The sequence below is a fragment of the Coturnix japonica genome, chromosome 28 (assembly GCF_001577835.2).
Source record: "Coturnix japonica isolate 7356 chromosome 28, Coturnix japonica 2.1, whole genome shotgun sequence".
Lineage (NCBI taxonomy): Eukaryota > Metazoa > Chordata > Aves > Galliformes > Phasianidae > Coturnix > Coturnix japonica.
In genome coordinates this window covers 3191367-3216005 of record NC_029543.1, presented here as the reverse complement: position 1 = coordinate 3216005, position 24639 = coordinate 3191367, and the positions used below count along the sequence as shown (strand labels likewise).

Here is a 24639-nt window from a genome sequence, read left to right as displayed (position 1 = left end):
GCAAATTTCTTGAAACTTTGGCTGGTCCAGACGTGCTGCAGTGAGCTGTAAAATGCTTATTATTATAACACCATCTGAAATGTGTTAACAACTGTTACTCTCTCTAGTTTGCAAGTTGACTTGTCACAAGAAATGCATGTCCAAAATCCAGAGCAGCTGTACATCCTGTGGGAAAAAGGTAAGACCTGTAGATCTGGGAATGCCATACTGTGATACCACGGATGATGTATGCAAAAACGTTGCCATCTTTGCTCAACCAATGAAGAACAGATGTTCTAACACTGAAATAAACTTTACTTTGAATTATCTTCCTTTTTGTGTTCGCAAATAATTGAAGCCAGGCCCTGCAGTGGTAGAAACAAAACATTCTTCTTAAAGGGTGATATTTGAGGCAATTAGGGAACTCCCTCAGTATGAATGCTGCATTGGATAAACCAGTGAAAAGTTCCTTTGGTGCTGTATCTAAGGAAATCTGCATTATGATCAAAGGTTTGTGGGAAGCTAAAATAAAACATTCAGCTTTTGTTTTGTGGGCTTGTAGGTTAATTTTAGCAGGAAACAATAGATTTATTTTTTTTTTTATCTTGGGAATCGACATTCACAGTGTTTGGCTTGTATCAATTCCAGAGTGAACAGGATGCAGAACCACGTCACTTTGGAGTGTCTGTGAGTTCCCTGACCAGTGAGAGAAATTCGGTCCCCATTGTCATGGAGAAGTTGCTAGAACATGTGGAGATGCACGGCCTCTACACTGAAGGCATATACAGGAAATCAGGATCAGCAAATCGTATGAAGGAGCTGAAACAGCTGCTGCAAGCAGGTCTGGCAATTATGTCCACCCTTTTGACTTCCTCACATGATTGTAGTTTGCCCCTTGATTCCTTTCTGTTCTGAAAGCATCTGCCACATGGATTTTAAAAACAACTTTTTGGCAGGCATGTTTTCAACATGCAGTCTATATTACTTCTGTTGGCTGATACAGCTACTTTGTACTGTATAAGAAGTGCCTATCAGTGGATTTTTTTTTTTCCCTTCTGTTACCACCCAGTTGAGCATTGTGTGCATCAATGGAATGAACTGCATTAGATTAAAGCGTTTCTTTTCAGATCCCAGTTCAGTGAAACTGGAGAATTACCCTATTCACACTATTACGGGGATTCTTAAGCAGTGGTTACGAGAATTACCAGATCCACTAATGACATCAGCACAGTACAGTGATTTTCTTCGTGCTGTAGGTAAGTCATAGAAATGATTGAAGCAATGTTTTTATCCTGATGTTTTTATCCTGTTATCTCACTCCTTCCTTGGGAAAATGTTCTCTAAAATGCTCATCTTAGCTAAACAGCTTCCTTCTAGTTGATTTTCAGCAATGATTTTAAACTTCATGCAAAACATCTTACAAGAAAATTTTCTAGCTTATATGACCTCTTGATTCAGAGTTCCTTTATTTTGGTAGCAGAATGTCATTATATAACCACCCTTTCTAAGAACAACAGACAAGCAAATAAGCTTTCCTTCATGTAGGTTTTCTCTTTGTAGTGTTCTGGATTAGATTTAGATATCTAGATAGCTCAATTCTCCTTTAGTCTCATATAACTTCAGTAACACTAAGGCACCTTAAATATTGGTGATCTTGATGCATCATTTGATTGCTAACAAGAGCATCTGAAAATGAAAGTAGATTGCAATGCCATCAGGGTACTTAAACATTCAACTACAACAATTGGTAAGTGAGATAGAAGCATGGCTTCTAGGAAACGTATCTATTGTGTAGACTGCTTGAGACAATATCAGAAGGTGCTCAGCCCCCTTCCACTAGTGTTGTACAGCAGTTGAAATCTTCTGCTTTCTCCCCTTGTGCAGAACTACCAGAAAAACAGGAGCAACTTTGTGCCATTTACAGTGTCCTTGAACAGCTTCCACAAGCAAATCATGATACCTTGGAACGGCTCATCTTCCATCTAGTCAAGTAAGAAATTATTAATTCATTTGGAGTCAACTCCATTCAGCTTCTTTGAGTCTTGTTTAGAAGCTTTCTAATAACTTAAATCCCTTGAGAATCAGTGTAGGGATTGTCCTGCTGGTTTATAAATGTTAGAGTTGATGTTGCTTAAAAACAGACGTGTGTTTGCTTCCACCACCTGATGTATCCAATCAGGTAAGGACAACTTTGAAGGCAATATAGATCTGAAATATTTGGTGAGGTTTCTCTGAACGCTAGGATTAATATGGTACAATATGATAAATGTAGGTAAACAGCAAACTATGGTTGATAGTATAATTAGTGGGGACTGCCCAAGGATTGTAAATGCTTGCACACATGCTGTTCTTGGGTGCAGAGATCAGTGAAGCTGACAAAGGAGCTCCTTTCATCCAGGGAATTTGAGGAGTTTTTGGGTGACTCCCTGAACACAGAGAAAAGTGAATTTTGAAGGGGAGGCACTGAATCACCCGCCAGACTTCCACGCTGGTACCCAACAGCTTAACCTGGGTGGTTTTCTGTTCCTTCTTGCATTTGGCAGGTGTAAAATCCATTTACAAGCACTCCTTTGCACTGTTGTACAAGTACCTCTGTGGTCTCCTTATATCTCTATTAGGAAACTGTGGCAAAGTTTGATCAGATTATTAATATCCCAGCAAGATTCAATTAATTTTTTTTTCCTTCTTCTGAACGTTGAATTTCAGAGTTGCTTTGATAGAAGATGTTAACCGTATGTCACCCAACGCCTTGGCCATTGTTTTTGCTCCGTGCCTCTTGCGTTGTCCTGATACCTCTGACCCTTTAACCAGCATGAAGGATGTTTCAAAAACAACCATGTAAGTTTGAGCATTCTGCTGCAAAAGTCTTTCAAAACACCATGGAAGTCCAGTGCTGCCACCTGCATTTGTTATGACACTCTCATGCTTGTGTAGCATGAGGCCGTTCAATAAACTCTTACCCTTTTGTACAGGTGTGTAGAGATGCTGATAAAGGAGCAGATAAGGAAGTACAGGATAAAAATGGATGAGATAAGTCAGCTGGAAGCAGCTGAGAGCATTGCTTTTCGACGGCTCTCGTTGCTTCGGCAGAATACGGTAAGTTATGAAGTAAATCACAACTTCACCATCCAGCAGAAGGTGTCTCGCTAACTGTGAGGGGATGTCCTGCTTGTTTTTCCTATCCATCCCATTCTGTAAGTTGAGAATCAATGAGCAGATGAGAGGAAAAGGGATTTGAGTTTGTCCAGAATAATAGGTAGGAAATCAATATACAGCTCTACTAGAGTACAATCAGTGAAGGGTGTGGAATTGTGGTGCTTTGCTCTTGCAATGATCTAAATCTATTCCCATGTAATTCGGACAGTAGAATTAAGATTGCAGTCTATTGAATGGCGAAGGACTTCCTTCACTTCAGAGATGGGTGGTGGACAAAAACATTCTGTGTTCTGTTATTGCAAATATGCTTTTTCTTTTGTTCTCAAATTGTACTGTTTCTAAAAAGCAACAAAAACACCTCTGTCTGATCGGAAGTCGTACTATAGTGTATTTGATCTTTCTCTCTCTCTAGCTATGGCCTGTAAAACTTGGGTTTTCTTCCCCATATGAGGGGATGCTGGTATGTACACTGCCTGTGTTCAGCATGCGTGTTGTTGGTTTGGTTTTTTAATGACACCATTGCATGACTAAACTCATTACATGTGTTTTAAGTTGGTTTTAAAAGCTCTTTGAGTAATCGAGACTGCATGTATGGGGTGCAACTTTCTCTCCTGACTGCATGCAGCACTGTTCACCTGTTGTGCCTTGGCTTTGGTATTTCACAGACATTCTGAGTGGAACTTGTATGCATTAACGTACCTTATAAGTAAAACTAAGGTGAGGCTGCTGGTAAATCAAACAACCACTTCACAAAAGGTAACAATACCACAAATCAGATTAGTAGGAAAAATATATCTATTACCCTTTGAAACATTTGTATGACTAACAGCTCTCCATCCACAAGCCCTTCAACTGTCCTGCTCATTTGTCTTCCACCTTGCAGCTAGTAGCTAGTCAGGACATGGGTAGGTGTTTAGGACTGAGTCATAAATCTGTCTTACAGAGCAAAAGCCCACAGGTCAAAGGAAATGACAGTGGCAATTCAGAGCTGGGCTCTCTGCATGAAGAAGAGGAAGTTTCTGAAGCTGATAACCGAGAAAAGGAGATTCTCATTGATCGGATACAGTCAATAAAAGAAGAAAAGTAAGTCATAGCCTTAAAAACCCTGTTGTGCCCTTTGTGGTTGGTATAATACAGACAGCAAAGCACTATGCTTTTTGTCCAAAACTATCTACAGTTAGTTCATTATGTTCTACAGGCCTTTATGAAGGTGAAAATGTAAAAGCCAGGATGAGAGAAAATACTTTGAGAATTATTATTTAATGACTATATGCAGGAAGGTTTACCTCTGATAGGAGCAACCTTAAGCAGCGTTTATTTCAGAAGTGCTCTTTCTGTCCTGATGTAGGGAAGACATAACATATCGGTTACCTGAGCTTGATCAGCGAGGCTCTGATGAGGAAAATGTAGACTCTGAGACCTCAGCAAGCACAGAGAGCCTGCTAGAAGAGAGAACGGGGCGGATGGATACCGAAGGTCAGTATTAAGGTAGTGTGTGCTTTTTTTATTCTACATATTTCACTGCATCGAGCCAGGTGACCAGATGCTACCTGGTCACACCTGCTTGTATCACGTTACATTCTTATGCATGCTTTCAGTGTATTGTTTCTTTAAAGGAATTACGATTTCTGGAGTCCAGTGCTGCGCTCAGAGCTCTGACGTGCCTGCCAAAGACATTTGCACAGTGCCTTCTCTTTTGCAAACCTCTTCAAGTTCTTTGTCTGCATCCCTGGCTTCAAGACGCAGATTGTCTTTTACACTGTCCAAGATTAAGGTGCCCCGTCGAACTCCAGTGATGCCAACAGCAAACATCAAACTTCCTCCTGGGATTTTCAAATGTACCGAATCTCAGGGCAAGGCTTCAGCTGATGAAGAGTCTCCAATAGTGGTGAGACGAAGGGAGCAGCCAGCAATACGAACTGATAAAGTCCACTCTATCTACATTGCACAAGGGTCTGCAATGACCCACCCTCAGGAACTTTTAGATGAATATGAACCAACAGCAAAAGTAAAACGGAGGTTTTCAGACCCTTATTCCCACCTTGTGTGTACGGAGAAGTGAAATACTGAAGCTGTCTGGATCTTTCTGAAGTTGACTTTAGATTTTTAAGGCTTTGAAGGCTGTGAACTTATTCATGAATGTACAGGTAAAGAAAAAATAGCGTCCCGTTTCTGCTGCCGTGCCTTCTTCCATTTGCCTTACAGTGGACTTTAATGGGACCAACAGTGAGTGTGGGTCAGTGTACGTTGCCTTAATTTTGTATGTTTTTATGACGACTTTGTGCGGTTTACAGAACTGTTCGTGTTGTAATAGCCTTAACTGAGACCAAATGTACAAAAATGTTCATTAATACATTGCACTTTTTAAAAAAATACACCAAAGTTTGTGTCTATTTATCGACGTTTATTATCTGCCTGTATCTGTGCTGTGTGGGGAGCCCCGCCTACAACGGCCGAGCGTCTCCATCACCTCCCGCCCCGCCCTAAGATGGCGCCGCCCGGAAGCGGTGCTGAGGTGGCTTCCGGTGCCGGCTGTTCGCAATGGCGGCGACGCGGCTGGAGCTGAATCTGATCCGGCTGCTGAGCCGGTGCGAGGCGCTGGCGGCGGAGCGGCGGGATCCCGAGGAGTGGCGGCTGGAGAAGGTGAGGGGCGGCCCGGCCTTGTGTTGGGGAGGGACTGGCCGGGAACAGCCCTCGGCCTTCAGCAGCATCATTCTGCTCCTCGGAATAAACAGAGGTAGCCCGGTGTCAGGGCGTTAAACCCCATTGCGCTGTCAGCCGTGCTGCGGCTTCTGCCGGGATTAATATTAATATCTATCCGCAATGCTGACTCCTTTCTCTCTCTCTCCTTTCTCTCTCAGTACGTGGCCGCCCTGGAGGACATGCTGCGGGAGCTGAAGAAGCAGTGCAGGTGAGGGCTGCCAGGATCACATCGTGGCGTTGGGGCCTCACTGCCCTATTAGTATAAAAACCTCCCTGTGTGATATCTTGGAGTTCTGATGGTTTTAAAACCATTCCCCCTTGTCCTGACACTGTCTGCAGCCTCACTTTAAGTACTGGGAGGCCACAGTGAGGTTTCCTCAGAGCCTTACTTCCTTCACCATACTTTGTGCTCTCTGGTGTCACCGTGGCCCTCCTGTGGATGTATTCCAGAAGTTACATGTCTTTCCTGTGCTGGAGGATACAGTCCTCCAAATGGGGCCTCACAGGAGCAGAGCAGTGGGAGACAATTCCCTCCATGCCCTGAGCCACCCCTCCCATCCCCCATTGATGCAGCCCAAGATGCCGTTGGCCCTTCAGGCTGTAAGCACACACTGCTGGTCTGCATTCAGTTTGTCATCTACCAGCACCCACAGCTCCTCGGTAGGGCCGCTGTTAGAGCGTTCTTCACCCAGTCTGTTCACGTATCTGGGGTTGCACTGACCCGAGTGCATCAGGCAGTTGCACAGCTGTGCCATGTTCACATACACGCTTCATTCTCCTTGTCAGCCTCGGCTCTGCACAGTGTTCCTCTGCTTGGCTGTGTCCTGAGCTGCTGCAGTCACAGTGCCTCGGCAAGGTGGTTTGAGGGGGTGCAGGTATGCTCCCAACTTGAGTCTATTTCTTTCTTGAAAAAGCCCACGTTGATTAATTTGATTTGAAGACTTTTCTAAACAATGGAAATTGGTAATGCTTTACTGCTTTTCACATGTTTTTTTTTCCCAATTCTAATAGCAAGCCTGCCCCAGAACTGCTCAATGAATACACACGTAAAGTAGACTTTCTAAAGGGACTTCTGGAAGCTGAAAAACTGGTAAGATATGTTAGTTTACCTTGGAAAAACTTAAGAGATATTCTCCTCTTAAACTCTCCTTGTTGCCTTGTTCCTACGCTTGCTTTTATCTTACATCCCAAGATAACACTTGTTAAAATCTTATCAGGCAATTCTCGACAAGAGTGAATAAATATATTGTATTTTGTTGAAAGAGGGTATTGTGTGAAGTCTGAAACTTCTTCCTTCCTTCTCCAAGCTGTAGTTTGCAAAATTCCACAGCCATTCCAGCAGCTGTGGAAGTGCTCCCTAAATCCTCATTGGCCATACATCCAGGTGGCCTTACGCTACTGAATGATGTTTGTGACTCTTTCTCGTTGGTTCTTCTTACTTACAGTCTTCATCAACTGAAAAGGCACTGGCAAATCAGTTCTTAGCCCCTGGGCGTACTCCTACTACGATCAAGGAGAGAACCCCAGCTTCCAAAACGGTTCATCTGCAGACCAAGGCTCGTTGCACAGGCAAGATGAGGAGTGAGCTGCTTGGTACAGTATGTTCTGGTGCTGCTGCTTCTCTACTATTACTTTATAGATGGTCTCTTATGACATTTGGTTGCCTTTGGTGGCTGTGCCTCAGGTACATCCTAGGCTGGGGGTGGAGTCACCTTTTGTTTTTCCTATGGATAACCTAAATACTGGGCACAGGTGCCATACTGTGCATGGAGGCCCTTGAATCTGTGATTCCATGTGATTGTTCCTCATGAACCTTTTCACTGGCCCTTTGTAATCTTTTCTTTTGTTTCTCTTCCTGCCTCCCAGGATCCCTTGGCTCTCAGTGGTAAGTTCAATCTCCTTTTCTTTAATTGACCTGAATTTTATGAGTAAAGAAAGAGGAAAGTCAGGTGTTAGAGGTGTATTTCTAAATTACTGACTCACTTCTTGTCAAGATATAAGATATAAGATATAAAAGAAACACTGAATAGGTGAGAACATGAGCAGTGTTACCTGTACAGCAGAGGAGACTTGCAGGAATTCATGCTGAAACAGGTGTTTCAATTGTAGCATTAGCAAGGAGGGTTTGTGTTTGTCATTGCCAACGTTCTCTTCTGCTGTGAGCAAACCGTGTGATCTCAGGAGCTAACATACAGCCACGTTATTCACGTAGGGAACTGGTAGGATTTAATTTGTGGTTTCCATAGCTACTGTAACAGTGGCTGGAATGAGGCCAGTCTGAGTGTCCTGGAAGAGAACAGCACAGCCCATGGGCGAAGCCGAGCCCTCAGGGAAGTGATTCATCTCAGGTGTTTTATTCTCCCAACCAAACGTTTGCTGTTATGTACTGTCTTTTCCTGGTGGAAAACAGACGTTTGAAATCCACGTTCCCTGGTGTAGAACCAGGCCAACTGGGATTACATCTCTGGGAAAGAAAATCTTTCAAGGAACTTGTTTTATCAGCCTGTGATTGTGCAGTGTTGAGTAATATGCTAAAACAGCATTTATTTTTGTTCCAGATTCTGAGGAGCTGAATGTAAGGAAGCGGAAGTAAGTCAGAATTCCTTATTTTGATGCTCCGTGCCTTGGGACTGCCTTTCCCAATGACCTTAAATCACAGATACGTTCCCATTTGGGTGAAGTGCGTGTTGTTCTGTCAGAGTTGTACAACCTGAGCTGACCTCCCAGTGGTTCCCCATAAGTACAAATCCCTATTCTTCTTTCCTTGTGCTCTTGCAGAGGCCTTGTGTCTGATGAGAAGCAGTCAGCAGTGGAGCTGGATGCTGTGTTACAGCACCATCAAGACATGCAGGAGAAGTTAGCGGAGGAAATGCTGAGTTTGGCTCGCAGTCTCAAAAACAACACTTTGGCTGCTCAGAACGTGATAAAGCAAGACAACCAGGTAGCGTGTGTGACAATGCTGAACTCTTCAGTTGCAATCTAGGAGGTTAAGTCGCTCATATGTAAGAAACAAAAGCTGAGACTTCCAGATGAGGTTAGAATGAGGGGAAATTTGCAGGCAGTGCCTGTCTGCTTCTGCCATGCAGCTGTGAACCTTTTCTCTGTTGGAAGAACTGGTGATGAGAGCTTTTGAATTCAGAATTGAAGGTGTTCTGTCTGTAAATTATGTGTTTGAGACTGCTGGTGCTTCACTTTGACAACTGGAACTCTTTAAAATGAATTTATTTGTTAGGACCTTGTTTTTTTCACAACTTACCTACAGGTAGTGCAGTCATCCCCATGAGATAAGGGAGTCCTTACTGCTCAGGCTGTCAGCAGCATTTGATCTCAGTCCTGGGAAGGCTTGAGCACATTTTACCCTTCATGTACCCCTGCTGATACTGATGAAGGTATCAAAGGGACTTTGCTTTCAATGCTCTCCTGTGCTCTTCAGCTACCACTTAGCCACAATAGAGACCCGACACCAAGGCACAGATGTAGGAGACAAGGTAGTTTTGGGGGAAGAGGTTTAATTTGTGTCATCCATGTCAGAAAAGAAATAGCATGCACTGGGATCCAGCAGCTGTGAACACCTCCATTCAGGAGAGCCAAGAGAGTGACGTTTTGAAGGCTCTAGACCACTGCTGACTTCAAATGTAACCTTGTAGCTCTTCAAGAGCTTTCTCACGTCACCTCACTGACGTTTAAAAACAGTGACGGACAGACAGTGTTCACAGGCTCTTGGCTGGGCTCCTTTCCTGTTGTGTTGTGGTCAGGTCTGCCCATTGGTTCAGTGCATTGTCACAGCCATGGGAGGCCAGGGCAGAGCATTTATATAAAGCATGATAAATCCTTTAGCGTTCAGGTCATGAAAGCTTCCTCATTCATAGCTGAACAGCAATGAAGTGGGGTGTCCACCAGGTAAAAGATTGTTGGACTTAATGGACCAAATTCTCTTTGTTCCCAGACGCTGTCCCACTCTCTCCGGATGGCAGACCAGAACTTCGAAAAGCTGAAGGATGAATCTGACCGCCTTGAACAGCATGCAAAGAAATCAGTCAACTGGCTGTTATGGATGATGTTAATTGTCGTTTGTTTTATATTCATCAGTATGATTCTCTTTATCAGAATTTTCCCCAAACTAAAATGAAGTCAGAAGGCTCAGCTGGCGTGATGAGTGTCAGTAAGAACAACTGCCACCTGTCCTGTCCATGGCCTCCCCTCCCACCTTTTCTTGGTACTTTTTGGGTACTTTGTGACATGTTTCTCCCCAGTTAATATCACTGCCTGTTGAGGAAAGAACCTGGTTAAAGATAGCAGTTCATACTGAGCTCCTAAAAGATTCCTTAGCAGATGGATACACTCCTCTGTTTTTAATGTGGTTGTGGCAAGTGTTACAACTTCTGAAAGGCATTACTCAATAGGGATATAAATATTGCTCCGTCAATGTCTTAATTCTTTTTCTTTAACAGCTTTGCTGTGCTGGGATCTTACTGCCAACAGGATATTTAATTACAAGGTTGTGTGCATACACAGCTGTAGGGTGTAGGAAAAGAACGCTGCTATTGAGTTGCTGTCCTGGCTTGGATTCAGAGAGTGCCGACAGGTAAAATTGTTCTCAGGCTCACCTTCTGCTCAGAGGAATGTTTGGTTTTGCAGACTTGTTCAGGTTGGTGTTACTGTGGGAGGGCTGAAGTTGTGTTTGCTTCCCTTTTCAATGCACTGATGTTCTCCCTCATTGTCACTTATGTTTTGCCTTTGCATAAGGAGACGCAGTGGCAGTGTGGAACTGTACACACAGTACACCCTGTACAGTATAGATCTCCCTGTACAGGTATTTCAAGGAAGACTGAAATAGAAAGGAGGGGGGGGAAATCAGCCATTACCTCTTGGGACCAATTCTGTGGTCAGAAGTTTCCTGGTCCAATTAGGATCTGTAAGAGATACAAAGTAGAGCAAACTGTGTAAACTGTTACAGCTGGAAGAAAATAACCTGCGATAAAGCAGGGTTCACTGTAAGAGTCTCACGGCCGTTCTCAGGTGTTGGTGATTTAGCTGGAGCTGTTCTGCACCTGTGCTGCCCTTTCTGGAGTTACTGTGAGGCTGTGGGTGTGTGTTTGTGTTCATGCATGCAGTGTTGGCACTGGAGGAGCTGAAGAACCTCCCATGGCTGCTGTGCTTTTCACCATTTGCTCCTTTGGACCACGAGGTGGGGATAGTTCAGCTTCTCCGTGTGTGGATGCTGAGCGTCTCTCTTAGAGCAGAGTGCGGTGCTGGAGGTTTTTGTGTTGATAGTGGGATGTTACAGTGAAAAAAAGCCCTGGAAGGGAAGTAGCAGCCGGCCCTCCAGAAGCATTCAGTCCTCCAAATCAACATGAGTTGCCATTTAACTTCACAGTGTTGGCATTTTGTGGGTGTGTGATGGGATTTGAGACTGAACCCCATCAACCCCATCACTGCTGTCACACAGAGCAGTGCCCTATGGAGGATCATCACCTTCTGCACTGATGAACCAAAGGGATTAATTGCTCCTGTGGGCAGCTCTCCTGCACACAGTGATTGCTTTGTCAGTCAGAAGTTGCAGTCTTTGCTTTTCTTCAGTTCCTTTAGTAACGATGGCAATTCGGAGCTGCTTTGAAGGTCTGTGTGGAGGGTATTATATAAGTCACAGAATGCAGTCAGTGGGGGCACAGACAGACCTTATTTCTCCAGGTAATGCTGGTGGTGAGCTCAGTGACTTCAGGCCTCGGCCCCATGTTCTGTTGTGGGGTTCTGATGTGCTTCACTTCATGGGCTGGTGTTACACACAGAGATGGCATTCTGCAAGCATTGCCAAGTGAGAATTGCTTAACATTCCCAAAGCTTGGGAAATCTACATGGGGAGATGTTTATCAGACACAGGGCTGGGCCCTGCTCTGCAGAACACAACTCCAAGCAGCGAGTAGAAATAATAACTACTGCTAATAGTGCTGCTGTCAGAGACTTGGGCCATGTCAGGGTGGTGAACGCAGCCTTCCTGAGCCTTGCATCCTCAGGTGATAGCTCTCAGGAGGGGATGGATGGAGGTCCCATCCCTCTGCTCACCACATGCTGCTCCACCTCCCTTCTCACTGACTCCATCGTAAACCTGAAATTGAAACCTCAGAATCCAAGTCTCAAGCATGAAAGAAACATCAGCCATAATAATACAGCACGAAGGAGCAGAAAACAGCAATCAAAGCTCTCAGTCTGCAGCAGTGCTGCTGCCATTCCCAAGGCCTGCAGCTTTGTGCTGGCTGCTCCTCACTGCGGGTCGCTGTACTGAGCTGTGCTGCACGTTCCCATTGACCAACAGTGACATGACAAACCATGGGAGCTGAATCAACACCACCTGTCACATGAGACCACTGTGACATTTCTGGCACGATTGCTACCTCTTAATAGATGGAAGTGGGAAGCTGCAGCAGCTTGTGAATAATGGATTAGATATGCTTGATTTGTAACATTTACAAAGAAAGGGTGTGTCTCCTAGCGACAGAACAAACTGCTTATCAAAGTGGGAACTAGGAGTTCTATGCTGTCCAAAACACAAAACACGAGATAAAGCAACGTGGAGCACAGGGTTATGGTCTGCTGAGCTCTGCTATGCTGCCCGGAGGGGCCATCCCTCCAATTCTGACCCTCGATTAGCAACAAAAGTGCATTAGTTAATTAAAAAAACAAAGAAAAACCCCATGCAAACTGTAGCTGGGAACTGGCACAGCCAGTCGGTTGCCTGGGGCACAGTGTGTGCATACGGTGTGTGAGAGTGACGTGGCTGCAGCCACTGATGTGCACGTGGCTGCTGATAGAGAACTGCACACCAGGCATGGGGGGGGAGCTGGGGCTCTATGGAGCTGCAGGATGCTGGGCTGTGGGGCAGGATATGGGGCAGCAATGGTTGATGTGGGGCAGGATATGGGGCTGGGCTGTGGGCTGGGCTGTGTTTCTCTGCTCACTGCGTGTGCTGAGTTCAAACAGGTTGTAAGGAATGGAAAGCATCGCGTGACACCCAACCATCAACCAGGACAAAAGCTGGAGCTGCAATGGGCAGCGCTGCCATTTCCTGAGCTCCTCATCCCTGGCGGCTTTGAAGCCACGTGGCAGAGATGCCCTCTGCCATTTTCACCTCAAGCAAAGGTTGTGTTTGCTCACGTAGCGATGGAATTATCTGGAAGGATCTGACAGCGTTTCCTGTTTCAGCAGCAGAAAGATGAGGCTTCTGCCCTCAGCACGGAAGGCGGATGGGCCTCGTCCTTAGAGCTCCCTCCCTTTGGGAAGACAGCGCTCACTTATCGGATTTGGTGCGGACGGAAGGAAGGGTAAGAAAGGAGCTGGGTCACTCTGTGACGTGAAATATTTTATATTGGGAGATCTGGCAATAGTTCTGCACGGCTCCAAACAGGATGAGATGCGATTCTCAGGGCCAGCTGTGCTGTGCTCAGTGCTAGGCCTTGCAGAGCAGGCTATTCCAGAACCTTCTGTCCTCATCCTGCCAGCCATGCTCACATTGAGCTGTTGTTGGAAAGCAAGAAACTCTTCCACATCCCCAAAGAATGGGAGGATGGATGGTGTGTGCTGCACACACATTTGACTCAACAGAAATAAGGCAACCTATGCTTTGTTCCAAGCAGAACCATCTCCTCCATGGGGTAACTCCACCTCAGCACCCAGAACCTGCTCCTAAGAAACACATACATGGAGAGGAGAGAGAATGCTTAAGGAAGGAGTTGTACTTGATACCTCAGACTAATGGTTTTAGCAGTGTTTATTCAGTTGGAAATGAGAGAAGAGCACGAGGTGCTGCTGTTGGGAACAGAACCAGGAACATGCGGGTGCTGCTGGGTTATGTGATGGCAAAAGCACGATGGATACGGAGCACAGGCTGCACACCAATGGTCCTCATCAGCAACCAGAAACTAAAAATAGTGTTTGAGTGAAAGAGAATGGAGCTGCAGCCTTTAATCCTCCCCATTCCCATCGGTAAGATGATATTATTATCACATGGAAAGCGAGGAGAACGTGAGTAAGCAGAAGCAGGTTGCTATTACAGTCACATTGTGGATTCCACGCAGCTCTGGGGATGACGTGTGGCTCTTTCTGCTTTATGCAGAGGCTGATATGAGGCAGGCTGAGCTGCAAGCATGGAGTGCAGTTTTGCTGCCCATTCCCACTCCTGCCCTCACATCTTGCAGTGTTCTGGACCGAGCAGAGTTCTGAGTCTGTGGGGCTCATAAATAGAACTGGAGTAAATGACAACAAGAACAGACCTGGGGGTCTGTTCTGACACACAAAGGAAGGCAGCGCTGCTCATAGGGCCCTTCATCTCAACATCCCAATGCTCTGCAAAGGGTTTGGAGCAGCCACAGCTGCTGATCTTTGCGTGCAGGTGGCTTTGAACCAGGCCCTGTCCTTACCCCGTCCAACAGGGAAACATCACAGAGGGGTCGGGTTGAGCTCCCCCAGAACGGCTGTGGTTTCATTGCTGCTCCTCCTGTTATTCACAGCGATGGGAGAGCCCCGTGGCTCCCTTCTATAGGGATTAATGGCACAAATACTTCACACAGCTCAAACTGTCTTAAAGCAGCTCAGCACCTGGAAGCCGCAGCCCGGTGCTGCTCCACGGGGGGAGGAGCAGAGCGGTGAGAGCCGAGCAAAGCTGATGGAGGGACGAAGGTTTGGAAGAAGCTCTTTAACTGAGCGGGGCAGAATTAGCAAAGCTTTATTCCCGCAGTTGACGCAACTCCACGTCTTGTAGAAATGGGTGGTAGCAAAAGCCTGATAAAATTACTGGAAGTTGCCAGGAAACGTGCGGTAATGGGGTAATGGCTCCGTACAACCGAGCGGCGAAGGCGATTAAAAGAGGAGGAAAAGGACTCAGACGCTGCGTCCCTGCGCAGGAGCCGCCCGGGCCGGTTGTGCTGGGCATTGCTGTGCCGGATCCCGGCGGCCAACACGGCGGCACCGAACGGTTCCGCTCCGGTTCCGCTCCGGTTCCTCTCGGGCCGTTCCCCTCCGCGCTGAGCGCAGCGCCCCGGCCCGGCAGGTGGAAGCGGCCGCTCCGCTCCGCCCCCCGTCCCGTCCCGGCTCCGCGCCGCCTCTTGCCGCCGCCCGCTCGCAGCTGACGGGGGCAGCCCCTTGTTTACTGGGCAGGAGGCGGCCGCCCGCCCGGCCTGCGCTGGAGTGGCCGAGAGCCGCGTCCTGAGCCGCCGGGCCGGGCTCCGCGCTGGGGTCGGCGGCCGGTTCCTCGGGGCTCTGCTGGACGATGCGAACCCGAAGCCGGGCCCGGCCCCCGCGCCCGCCCCGCGGCCTCTGATTCGCCCCCGCCGGGACGCGCCGAGCGGCTCCGGGACGCGGCCATGGCACCGAGAGCGGCGGCGGCGGCGGTGCTGGCCGTGACCGCGGTGTTGGCGGCCTGCGGCGGCCGCGCCGAAAGTGAGTGCGGGCGGGGAGCGGGGGGACCGAGGGACCGAGGGGGAGCGGGGCCCGGGCTGCGGCCCCGCACGGCGGCGGGGAGAGGCGGCCCCGGAGCGGTACCTTTGTACCTCTGCCCGGCGGGGCAGGGCCGGGCCTCGGGGCGGGCGGCGCGGCCTCAGGAGCGGGACAGCGGGGCCCGGAGCGCTCCCGTGGGGGGCGGAGGAGGGGGGAGGTTCGGGTGACCTTCATCGCTCGGTTCGGCGCTTCGGCCCCGGGCGGGTGGGAGGCGCGACGGGCCGCGGCTCCGCGGGTGCTCCGCGTTCCTCCGGGGCCGCGTTGGGCCGCCGAGCCGGGCGGAATCGCGGGGCCTCCGCGGCGCTGCGACCATCGGCCCGTCCGGCCGCGGCCATCGGGTGGGTGTTCGGCAGCCACGAGCCGGGTGCGGGGCTCGGGCCGACGCGGGGCCCACATGGGGCGACCCCGCAGCAGGAGCCGCCGCGCTGCGGGACGGGTCGCGTGGGTGCGCGGTGTGTTGTGTGTGTGCGTGCGGGCGGTGAGTCCTGGTAAAGGTGAATGTGTTTCTTTGGAGGAAAGCACGCGGGTCCCACGGCCTGTCGGCTTTGCCACCAGCAAAGGCAGCATAGAGAGAGAATAGCTCCAAATCCACCCAGCGCAGCGATGGGCATCGCTGAAACGTCGATACACAGTGAGAATAAAGCACAGAATGCAGCACTCAATGGCTGCTCGGCTTCTCCCCGCTGTGTGCTGCAGAGCCCCGTGCTGTCCTCATACAAAGGTTTGGCATGGAGGCCTTAAAGGCGACCCCGAGCAGCTCCAGAGGAGCACAGCTGGCTGCACACACAGCGCTGGGCTGGTTGGTGAATAGCACTGCTATTAAAACACACGCTGCTCCAGCACAGCAGTTACTGATTTGAAAGCACTGTTATTGCTGCCACACCGAAACGCTGTGTTTATGTGCTTATTTAAAAGCTAATTCTGCTTTTTATTGCAAGTGTAAAAAGTGAACAGCTCGGATGGTGCTCGCTGTGTTACTCCACAGTAGGAAAGGAAATGTGCTGTACAATTATGGATGGAGAACAGGAGCGACACAGGAGGTGCAGCAGCAAAACCTGGGCTGGAATGTGTGTCATTCACAGCACAGACACTGCAGCAGAGATCTCACAGCCTCTGCTGCGCTCAGGTCCCACCTCGAAGGCTCTGCAATATGTGCAATGTGTGCTGCGTTCTGTGCTTCCACTCGCAGTGTGGGTTGGGGGGATGCAGTACAAGGGCTGTGTCAGCACACACGTGTTGTTCCCTGAGCAATGGAGCTCGTGGATGCTGCATTCTGGGCTGTGTCTGCTCCCCACTGATGGTATTCTCTGCTCCTTGAGCCTGTGGTTCCCCAATGATCATCTGCGATGGTCTGTGGGCTGTCTGTGTCATCCTGGCCCCATGGTGCAGACCCATGAGCAGCAGCTGTGTCTTGCTGAGGTCCCAAGGTTTGGTTGGTGCACTTCCATCACACTGCAGTGTTCTTCTTGGGGGGGTGTAATGAAACTTGTCTATCGTGATTCATTTATTTGATTATTATTTTTTTTAAAGTGATTTTGTTCTGAGTAACCAGAGATGGAGGAGCAGCTCCTCTCTGGCAGCAAAGCCAGTCATTACTTCGCCTAAATCTGCTTCTCGTTGTCCTGGTAACAGTAAATGCACGGCTGACTTAGCAGCTGTGGTGTGCTCTGAGCTGCTGCAGAGTGGGATTCAGACACACGATGGGGTTGAGGGCCCTGAGACAGAGAAGCAGATTTGGCTTCATGTGGTTACGGCTCCTTCTCGTGGGTCCTGGAGGTGCGAAGGAGGAGTGTGGGAGCTGTGGGTGATGCTCAGCACATCAAAACTAACCTGGAGAAGATAATGAAAGATAAACCTTAAACGTGATTCTCTCTAAAGGTGGAAAAATCTGGCCTGAGCGTTTGAATCTTCACAGGTTTACCATCCCAGCACCTTCTGTTTGATTGGTTCAGATACAGACCCATGATGTGCTCTGAGTGCTCAATGTGGGTGGGGGTCTCAGTGCATCCAGGGGCACTGAGCAGCACTCCTTGGCACTGCCATCACATGGCAGGGAGCCCCTGTGGGCTGCTCCCCGACTGCTGGGTCTGGTCTGAAGGGAGCAGCAGACCCTGTGCCTGCCCTGCTCCCCGTCCGCGTGTGGCTGGAAAGCAGTTTGTTCTCCTCCCGATCTCCTTTAGGTCTCTGAAGCTCTTCCACTTGGCACCGCTGAGCTGTGATTACGTTCCTCTTCCTCGAGTGAATGTCAGGAGCTCGTTAGAGGCTGCAGTGAAGTCAATCACTTCTCAGCACAGGCAGATTGTTGGGTTCAGAATGAAATGATTCAGAGACAAATGTGCCGATTTTAATTGTTACTAAAAAAAAACCCACCCCAGCCTTGTTGCACCGATGACATTTATTCTAGGCCTTTCCTTCCTCCCCTTCCAGCCCTAATTCTGCCATTCCACGATGCTCTGTGCCCCCACTTCTTCTTGCAGAAGGCATCTCTGATGCTGTGTGCTCACAGCAGTCCCAATGGGCACTAATGCTGCTCTGAGTCCCACAGCAGCACTGCCAGTTTGAGGCTGGTTTTTTTTCTCTCATTGCAGTTGAGCAAAGTTTTAAACAATCATTAAGACGTTTGCATATAAAGTATATTTTTAACTCACACAGCAGTGACCTTTAGTGCACCCACCAGGAGCTGGAGAGTCAGAGCTATCCAACGTCTGCACGTGCCTTAATTTTATAAGGCTTGATTATTGCCAAGTGATTTCTCGAAGCTTCATTTTACAGTCACTGCTCTGTATATACAGTGAGCAAAAAAGGTAAATATCCTGCGCTGTTAATTCTCAAGGGGAGGATGTGTTCCTTCTCTTCCCAGTGCTGCCATGTTCTCCCCATTGCTCCTTTCCTATCTTCCCCTCCCCACCACCATTCTCAGTGACCCCCCCAGCACCAATTGCACAACGCAGTGAGGTAGTTGTGTCGCTGGCAACTATCTAAAGAAAACAGACTGTGTTGCATGGACACCTCCACTTCGGTAAACGCTGAGTGACGTCCGAGGCCCGGTGCTGCCTTTCCAGTCGTGGTAGAGGTAATATCCACAAACTCAAGATGGCAGAACGTTATGAAATCCCCATTGAGTCGTGTTTTGTAATCATATACCGGGGAGTGTTCCCAGCTCTATTTCTTAACGCTCGCAGCGTGTTTTGTCGCACAGGACCCGTCCGTGTAGTCTGAATGCAGCTGCATTTTAGGATACAGTTGGAAGAATGGGTGTGTTTAGCCAGCTAACGGTCACCTTTATAAGAACAAATAAACAGCATTGTTCTTTGCCTCCCAGTTTGCAGAAGCATGGACATCCGCAACAACCTGACCCGGCTGAGCTTGCTGGAGAACTGCACGGTGATTGAGGGCCACTTACAAATACTGCTGATGTTTAAAACCAAGCCTGAAGATTTCCGCGAGCTCAGCTTCCCCAAACTGACTATGATTACAGACTACTTGCTTCTGTTCCGTGTGTATGGCCTGGAGAGCTTAAAGGGCCTCTTCCCCAACCTCACGGTGATCCGAGGAACACATCTGTTCTTTAACTACGCGCTGGTCATCTTTGAGATGGTTCATCTAAAGGAGATCGGCCTCTACAACCTGATGAACATCACGCGCGGTGCCGTGCGCATCGAGAAGAACAACGAGCTGTGCTACCTGTCCACTATCGACTGGTCGAGGATTTTGGACTCCGTCGAGGACAACTACATCATCGCCAACAAGGATGACAAGGAGGAGTGTGGAGATGTGTGTCCTGGGACGGTGAAAGGGAAGAGCAACTGCCCACCCACCGTCATCAACGGCATCTTCATCGAGCGCTGCTGGACCCACGACCGCTGCCAGAGAGGTGGGTGAGCTGCAGGGCAGCTGAGATGCTCCCATCAGCTGTTACCCATCCATGTGAATAACGTGCCCAAAAGTGCCGTGTTTGGGTTCCCTGGAAAGTCAGGGGCTTCCCAGAGCTCCCAGTTGTGCTCTATGGGTGTAGCTGTTGTCTGTGTCCTAGTATTAGGAATTCTTTTGGGGCTGTGGGATTAAAAGCCTGGCTCGATTGAAAGGCGGATACAGAGCAGCAGGGAAAGGTCTTATGGAATAAAGCTGACTCCGGAAGGATGCAATAATGCTTTTACTGAAACCTTCCTGCCATAAAAAGGTGTGAGATGGGTGGGTGGGTGAGCACTGTTTGCACACAGCAGGAAGCTGGGAGAAGGGGAGGGGAGGAAAGGCCGGGTTTGGTGCTGCAGAGCTGTGTGCACAGCTGCCATCCCAGCCCCCAGACTCCAGTTCTTGACGTCCTTAAGGTGGCTTTGAACTTCATACAGGTTTGTTTCTTCCAAACTTGAAGCTGACCTTAATTTTGGTTGTAATTATACGTTTGGTTTGATTTATGTGAAATCCACCCGACGAGAAGCAAAGCGAATTGAGGTGAAAGTGACACATTCAGAGCTGTCTGTCTCCTCGGTGGTAGTGCATCCAAATGAAGCAGTGTGTCCTAAGATGAAATTAGGAAACTTGTGGGCTGAGGAAAATTTCTTGCCAAGCTTTAAAGGGCAAATCCGAGTGCTGAGTGCCAGATTTCAGAAGGAATTCCTTGCAGTATGCAGCAACTAATGAAATTAATGTGGTTTCCCCTCTGCTGCTCCTCACCCCAAATTGTCTCGCTTCCTTTTAAAGAAAGTGGTTATTTTTTATTGCTGGAATAAGAGGCTTTGAGCAAGATCATGTGAAAGTCTGCGTGTGTTTCTTCTCTGAGAGGAAACGTAAGGTTATGAAGCATTTTAGTTTGGAAGCTCTTTTGGTATACAGCCATTATCAGCAGTGCACCTGGTTTGCTGTGCGTTCATGGTCTGTTTTCTTCTGTTGCCCAGAGTTAGAGGTTGAACTGAAGCAGTTTTCTGTGTCTGGAGCATTCATCATCCCTCATTCCTGCGAGTTTTGGGGCTGTGCTGCAGCAGACTGGGACGTGTGGCTCTTCTCCTTTACGTGACTGTTTATTTCCATGAAACCTGGAGGAATTTAACATTGCACCTCTGGGGCAGAACCCTGCGTTCTGAGCCCCTCACATCAGCTCAGCGTGGGGTCCTGGGGGGGGATAGCAGACATTGCCCCACGCTCCATTACCAAAGGGAGCCAACCTGAAGTATCCATATGGTTGGAATTGGAATTTGGGGAATTATTCCAGGTGTTGCTCTGTGCCAAATCTCCTTTTGGTTTTCCGTGCTCCTTGTCCTTGGGGCAGTGATGCTGCGATGCCTTTATTCTGTCGTGGAGGTACATTTCAAAGGCACCTGAGTGAGTCTGACGTGGCCTTGTTGTGAACGCTGCTTCGTGCTCTCATTGGCAGCTGGTGCTCACCAGGAGGTGGTGTCTGTTCTGCTCTGTGAGGCCTTTGGCCCCACTAGTTGGTGGGACTGTTTCTGAGCGTTCTTTCAGACTTTGTTTTGACTTCTTTCTTAATTGCCTTTAGGCTTCCACCACTGACTGTGCTGTAGTAGCCATGGCAGAGGCTGCGGTATTTGTTTAGAGAATCTCTTGGTGGAATTGCTGCATTCCCTGTTCTTTGCCAGCCATAACGTATCCTTCATGCATGTAATTGCTTTGTCATAATTATTACGAGCTCGTGGCTTCCCTTTGCCTAAAGAGCTTTGCAGTGGCACTTAGGACCGAGGGCATCAGTGTGGGCAAATCTCTCTGCACTCAGGTGGCTTATCTGGGCCTCTCAGCACTGAATGCTGCAGCGCCCAGCATCCCCTGGCCCTGCCCTCCCTGCCCACTGTGCCCATGTCCCTTTGCTGCTCCTTCTTTCAGCCAATTCCCATCTCCCATTTAACTCCAGCACCGACTGAGTCACAACGTGCTGTTATCTCAGAGCTGCTCCTCCAGTCCTCGGGATCACACTGTGCAGCCCAGCAGTGTTTCAGTTGTTGATAACACATCGGAGGAGACAGCAAAGGGGAAGATCTCCTTGCAGCCATGGGAGCTCAGGCAGCACGTGGAGGAACTGAAAGAATGTGTGGGCAGCTGTGTGCTGTGGGACGGCCAATTGGTGATACTGGGGAGTCTAGAAAGGAACACACAGGGTCCGCCTATAGCAGCGTGCAGGTGGGTGTTGCTGAGGATGTGCTTCCCCTGAACCCTCCTTTCCTTTATTCTGCGTCGCTCGTGTTGGTATGAAAAGTGAAAAGCCGTTCAGCTGAGGCCAACTCATGTTGTATTTTGGGTAGGAAGGGAGAGAAATATGCAGTCGGTTTGGAATTTGGGTCTAGCCTTGTGCTGCTTGTAGCAGCCAAAGGCTGCGCCTCTTCTGGAGGTTCTCTGTCTTTTCAGCCCACGTTTTTATAAGCGTTTTTTAACACAGATGTACTTATTTTCATTGCTGTAGAGATTGGGTTCTTAGTTCAGTGCAGCGTCTTCACTCACAGCTTCTCTGCTGAGGAATCCAGACAAGAAAAATGCTGGAAATGCCACGTCCCAGACCTCAGCTCACATCTGCCAAACATGATTTTCATATTTGGCATTTTTTTTCCTCAATGCAATAAGAGCCCTGTACGTCTGTCACTGCTCCCACGGAAGGAACAGTTCCCACTGCAATAGGATTTCCTGCCAGCTCCCTCTGCGCTCCGTCCTCTCTGGCCGTATGTAATCTGAAGCAGTCTGATGTTTTCAGCAGTCCCTGCTTCGACCTTCTCCTCGTGTGCTGGGTCATCCAGAGGTGGAGGGAGGTAACGGGAAGGAAAAGCGGAGCATCTGAATCAAACTTAACAGGAAAAGGATCCGTAATATCAGACAGCTCCTCAGTGAGCATCTCCTGGGATGGGAGAACACGTTATCCAGAATACAGGGTGCTGCCCTTCCTGGAGCACACGGTGACGTCCAAGTTCTCCCATTCATCCTGAATGAAACCTTTATCAGTTTCTGCCATCTTTGTGATGTTGCGACTTTGTGCTGCCAGGCATTGGAGCATGGGCAGCTCCAATGGGGTTTGTATATAGACTTTTCCCCCATCCTTGGAGGTGTTCAAGACCAGGTTGGATGGGGCCCTGGGCAACCTGATCTAGTAAATGTGTATGTTTGGTGGCCCTGCCAGGCAGAGGGGTTGGAACTACATGATCCTTGAGGTCCCTTCCAGCCTGGGTCATTCTGTGATTCTGTGATTTTCATGTGATTAAAAAGGAAACTCGTCTGTCGGTCAATTAATGCAATCAGGAATTTGTTAACCCCATTAAAAGGCAGTGGGAGGTATATAAAAGGCAATGGAAGGTACATGAAAGCGTTGGGCCCAGCTGAAGAAGCGGGTAGAATGGAGCAGGTAGAACTGAGAGCCTTTTTGGAGTACTTGGCACGTAATGGAGCTGCTACAGAGAGGCGCTGTATGAAAATAATGATGCTTGTCTGGATTTTTGACTGATGTGTAAGCAGGTCTGGAGACAAAGGGTGCAGCCAGATCTCCCTTTCATTTTCCTGTGACCTATCCAGGAAAAATAATGGGGCAGGTGGGGGGCAGGTAAGGATCTGAAGGTTTGCTTTAGCAGCTCGCTTTGTTTCCTGGTACAGACAGCACAACAAAGCATTGCTCAGCCCAAAGTGTTTTTCAGCTGCTGAGAACCAGCACTGAGTGCTTTTCAAGGGACTGTGCCAAAAGAAATGCTGAAAATACGAACATCTTCAAGGCAGGTTTGAATAATAAAGTTCAGAGGTGTGTGTGGGAAACGTTTTGTGATGTTTACTTAGGTAGAAATATTACTTAGCAACAGTTTCCTGTAATTTTTATGTGCTGGGAATTTCTGTAGCCATAAGCTTTGCTTTATTACCTTTCTATGGGAAAGGGGTCTCAGAGCACTGAGCAGACCGAGCCAACCCCAAGGGCAAGATATTTTTAAAGCTTCACACACAAAGCAATGTTTCCAGTCTCTACCACACGAGGTGGAAGTGCTCTTTTATTTGAAGATCTGATAAGAAATGCCTTTTTTCTTCCCAGCTCTGACAAATGCCAGATGGAAGTTGACACCCGATAATCTCTCTGGGGCGTCAGTTCCCATCCTTGCCAAGCAACAGCGTTCAAAGTGTGTGTAGTGCTGGGGTTGTGCTGATGCCTCCGAATGGCCACACATCCCAAGTTAATTCACTTGAGCTTATGAGGAGCTCATAAGACATTTATGGTGCTCAGCGGTGTAGGGGAGCACCAACAAACCAAGCTGGGCTGCATGGAAGATGCCCATGGTTGGGTTCTGTGGAGCAGATGTCCCTTAACACTGGAGCAGTGTTGATCTGTGCTGGGCTGAGCTGCCCCATTAATTCTGTCCCTTCCTGCCCTTCCCTGCTCATGGAATGTTTCACCCCTCATGTGCCACTCAGTCAATATGGTGGGAGATGTTTGGGGTTGGTCAGCCCTCAGTGTTGGCTTGGTGTCATTGTGATTTCCAGGCCTGGCATGCCAAGGGTGCTCCGACAGAACACTTGTTTTTCCTGCTTGAAGAACACTTCCAAGCTGTAATGTTTGCTTAAGCCAGGGAACTTGCTTTAGCCCTCATTAGACAAAACGTGGAAGGCTGGCAGGCCTGGTGGGCAGGTTTGTTGGAAGTGCTGCTCTCTGAGCATGGCAGCAGAGGCAAAAAACCTGAGCAACGGGTTAACCAGTGTGAGCAGCACCCATGGGTGTCCTGCAGATGGTTCATCTCTGGCAGGAGGAGAAGGGGGTGGTTTCATTCTCAGGGATCCCCAGTGCTGGGGGCACTGGGTGAGGTGAGCTCTGAGCATCCCATGTGTGCCTCCATTCACCCCTCCTGTACAGGCAGAGCAACAGTTCTTTCTTTTCAATCTAAATCTTTCATTATGTGCTGAAAGAGCGTCTTGTGGGAGGTGCTGCAGTGGCCGTGAGCCGGTTGGGTCCGTACAAAGAGGTATATTCAGTGTGTTTTGAGAAGAGCAACTGAAATCTGTCCCTTGGCAATGCTCTCTGAAGCATCTCTCTGTCAGGAATTGTGTTTGACAGGGATTGCTGCTGTAAATAAATCTCGTTAAAAAACAACCAGGAGGAACGCAAAGACACACGCAGGCAAAACCTCCCGGGTGTGAGCAGTGCAGGGGCTGTTTGTGGCTGAAAGCTGTGGGTGTTGGGGCCTCTGGGCAGCGATGGGTGCAGTGGGTGCTGCTGTGTCCTGCAGGGAGCTGTGCTGACCCTTCTCTCTGCTTGTAACAGTGGCTGGGTATGAGTGCAGTGCTTGTGCTTCCCAATTGTATCCTATAATTGTGTGCGAGTTCCTATTGGAGGGATGTGAATGAACT

At 48.6% G+C, this 24639-nt stretch overlaps 3 protein-coding genes across 17 annotated transcripts in view; all 3 read left to right on the top strand.

Moving 5' to 3' along the window:
- Positions 1-5512, top strand: part of MYO9B (myosin IXB) — a 40049-nt gene extending 34537 nt beyond the window's left edge. For 5 of the 13 annotated variants that reach the window (XM_032441046.1, XM_032441043.1, XM_032441045.1 and 2 more), the window contains 10 exons: positions 108-178; positions 628-820; positions 1107-1235; positions 1864-1969; positions 2686-2817; positions 2952-3075; positions 3548-3595; positions 4079-4218; positions 4484-4611; positions 4752-5510. In XM_032441046.1, coding sequence (XP_032296937.1) covers positions 108-178; positions 628-820; positions 1107-1235; positions 1864-1969; positions 2686-2817; positions 2952-3075; positions 3548-3595; positions 4079-4218; positions 4484-4611; positions 4752-5197 — 1517 coding nt within the window. In that variant the 3' untranslated portion in view covers positions 5198-5510. Of the gene's footprint in view, positions 1-107; positions 179-627; positions 821-1106; positions 1236-1863; positions 1970-2685; positions 2818-2951; positions 3076-3547; positions 3596-4078; positions 4219-4483; positions 4624-4751 lie in introns of all 13 variants that reach the window. The other 8 variants (XM_032441039.1, XM_032441040.1, XM_032441041.1 and 5 more) reach the window with 5 other exon arrangements.
- Positions 5513-5622: 110 nt separating this feature from the next.
- On the top strand, positions 5623-10555 carry USE1 (unconventional SNARE in the ER 1). Its single transcript, XM_015886189.2, has 8 exons — positions 5623-5778; positions 5997-6046; positions 6850-6928; positions 7284-7436; positions 7705-7723; positions 8397-8427; positions 8617-8779; positions 9785-10555. Exons 1-8 carry the CDS (start codon positions 5677-5679, stop codon positions 9965-9967), a joined length of 780 nt encoding a protein of 259 aa, XP_015741675.1. The 5' UTR covers positions 5623-5676; the 3' UTR covers positions 9968-10555.
- Positions 10556-13261: 2706 nt separating this feature from the next.
- Positions 13262-24639, top strand: part of INSR (insulin receptor) — a 36267-nt gene continuing 24889 nt past the window's right edge. The window contains exons 1-2 of one of the 3 annotated variants that reach the window (XM_015886611.2): positions 13262-13818; positions 18650-19201. In XM_015886611.2, the coding sequence (XP_015742097.1) occupies positions 13782-13818; positions 18650-19201 (589 nt within the window). In that variant the 5' untranslated portion in view covers positions 13262-13781. Of the gene's footprint in view, positions 13819-14958; positions 15271-17368; positions 18401-18649; positions 19202-24639 lie in introns of those variants that run through there. The other 2 variants (XM_015886610.2, XM_015886612.2) reach the window with 2 other exon arrangements.

What these genes read in the sequence shown, in the direction of transcription:
- USE1 (XM_015886189.2), top strand. Translation starts at nt 5,677, where the DNA reads ATGGCGGCGACGCGGCTGGAGCTGAATCTGATCCGGCTGCTGAGCCGG. An exon ending in GAGCTGAAGAAGCAGTGCAG is followed by an intron (nt 6,047 to 6,849) that starts GTGAGGGCTGCC and finishes CAATTCTAATAG; the next exon opens with CAAGCCTGCCCCAGAACTGC. An exon ending in CTGAATGTAAGGAAGCGGAA is followed by an intron (nt 8,428 to 8,616) that starts GTAAGTCAGAAT and finishes GTGCTCTTGCAG; the next exon opens with AGGCCTTGTGTCTGATGAGA.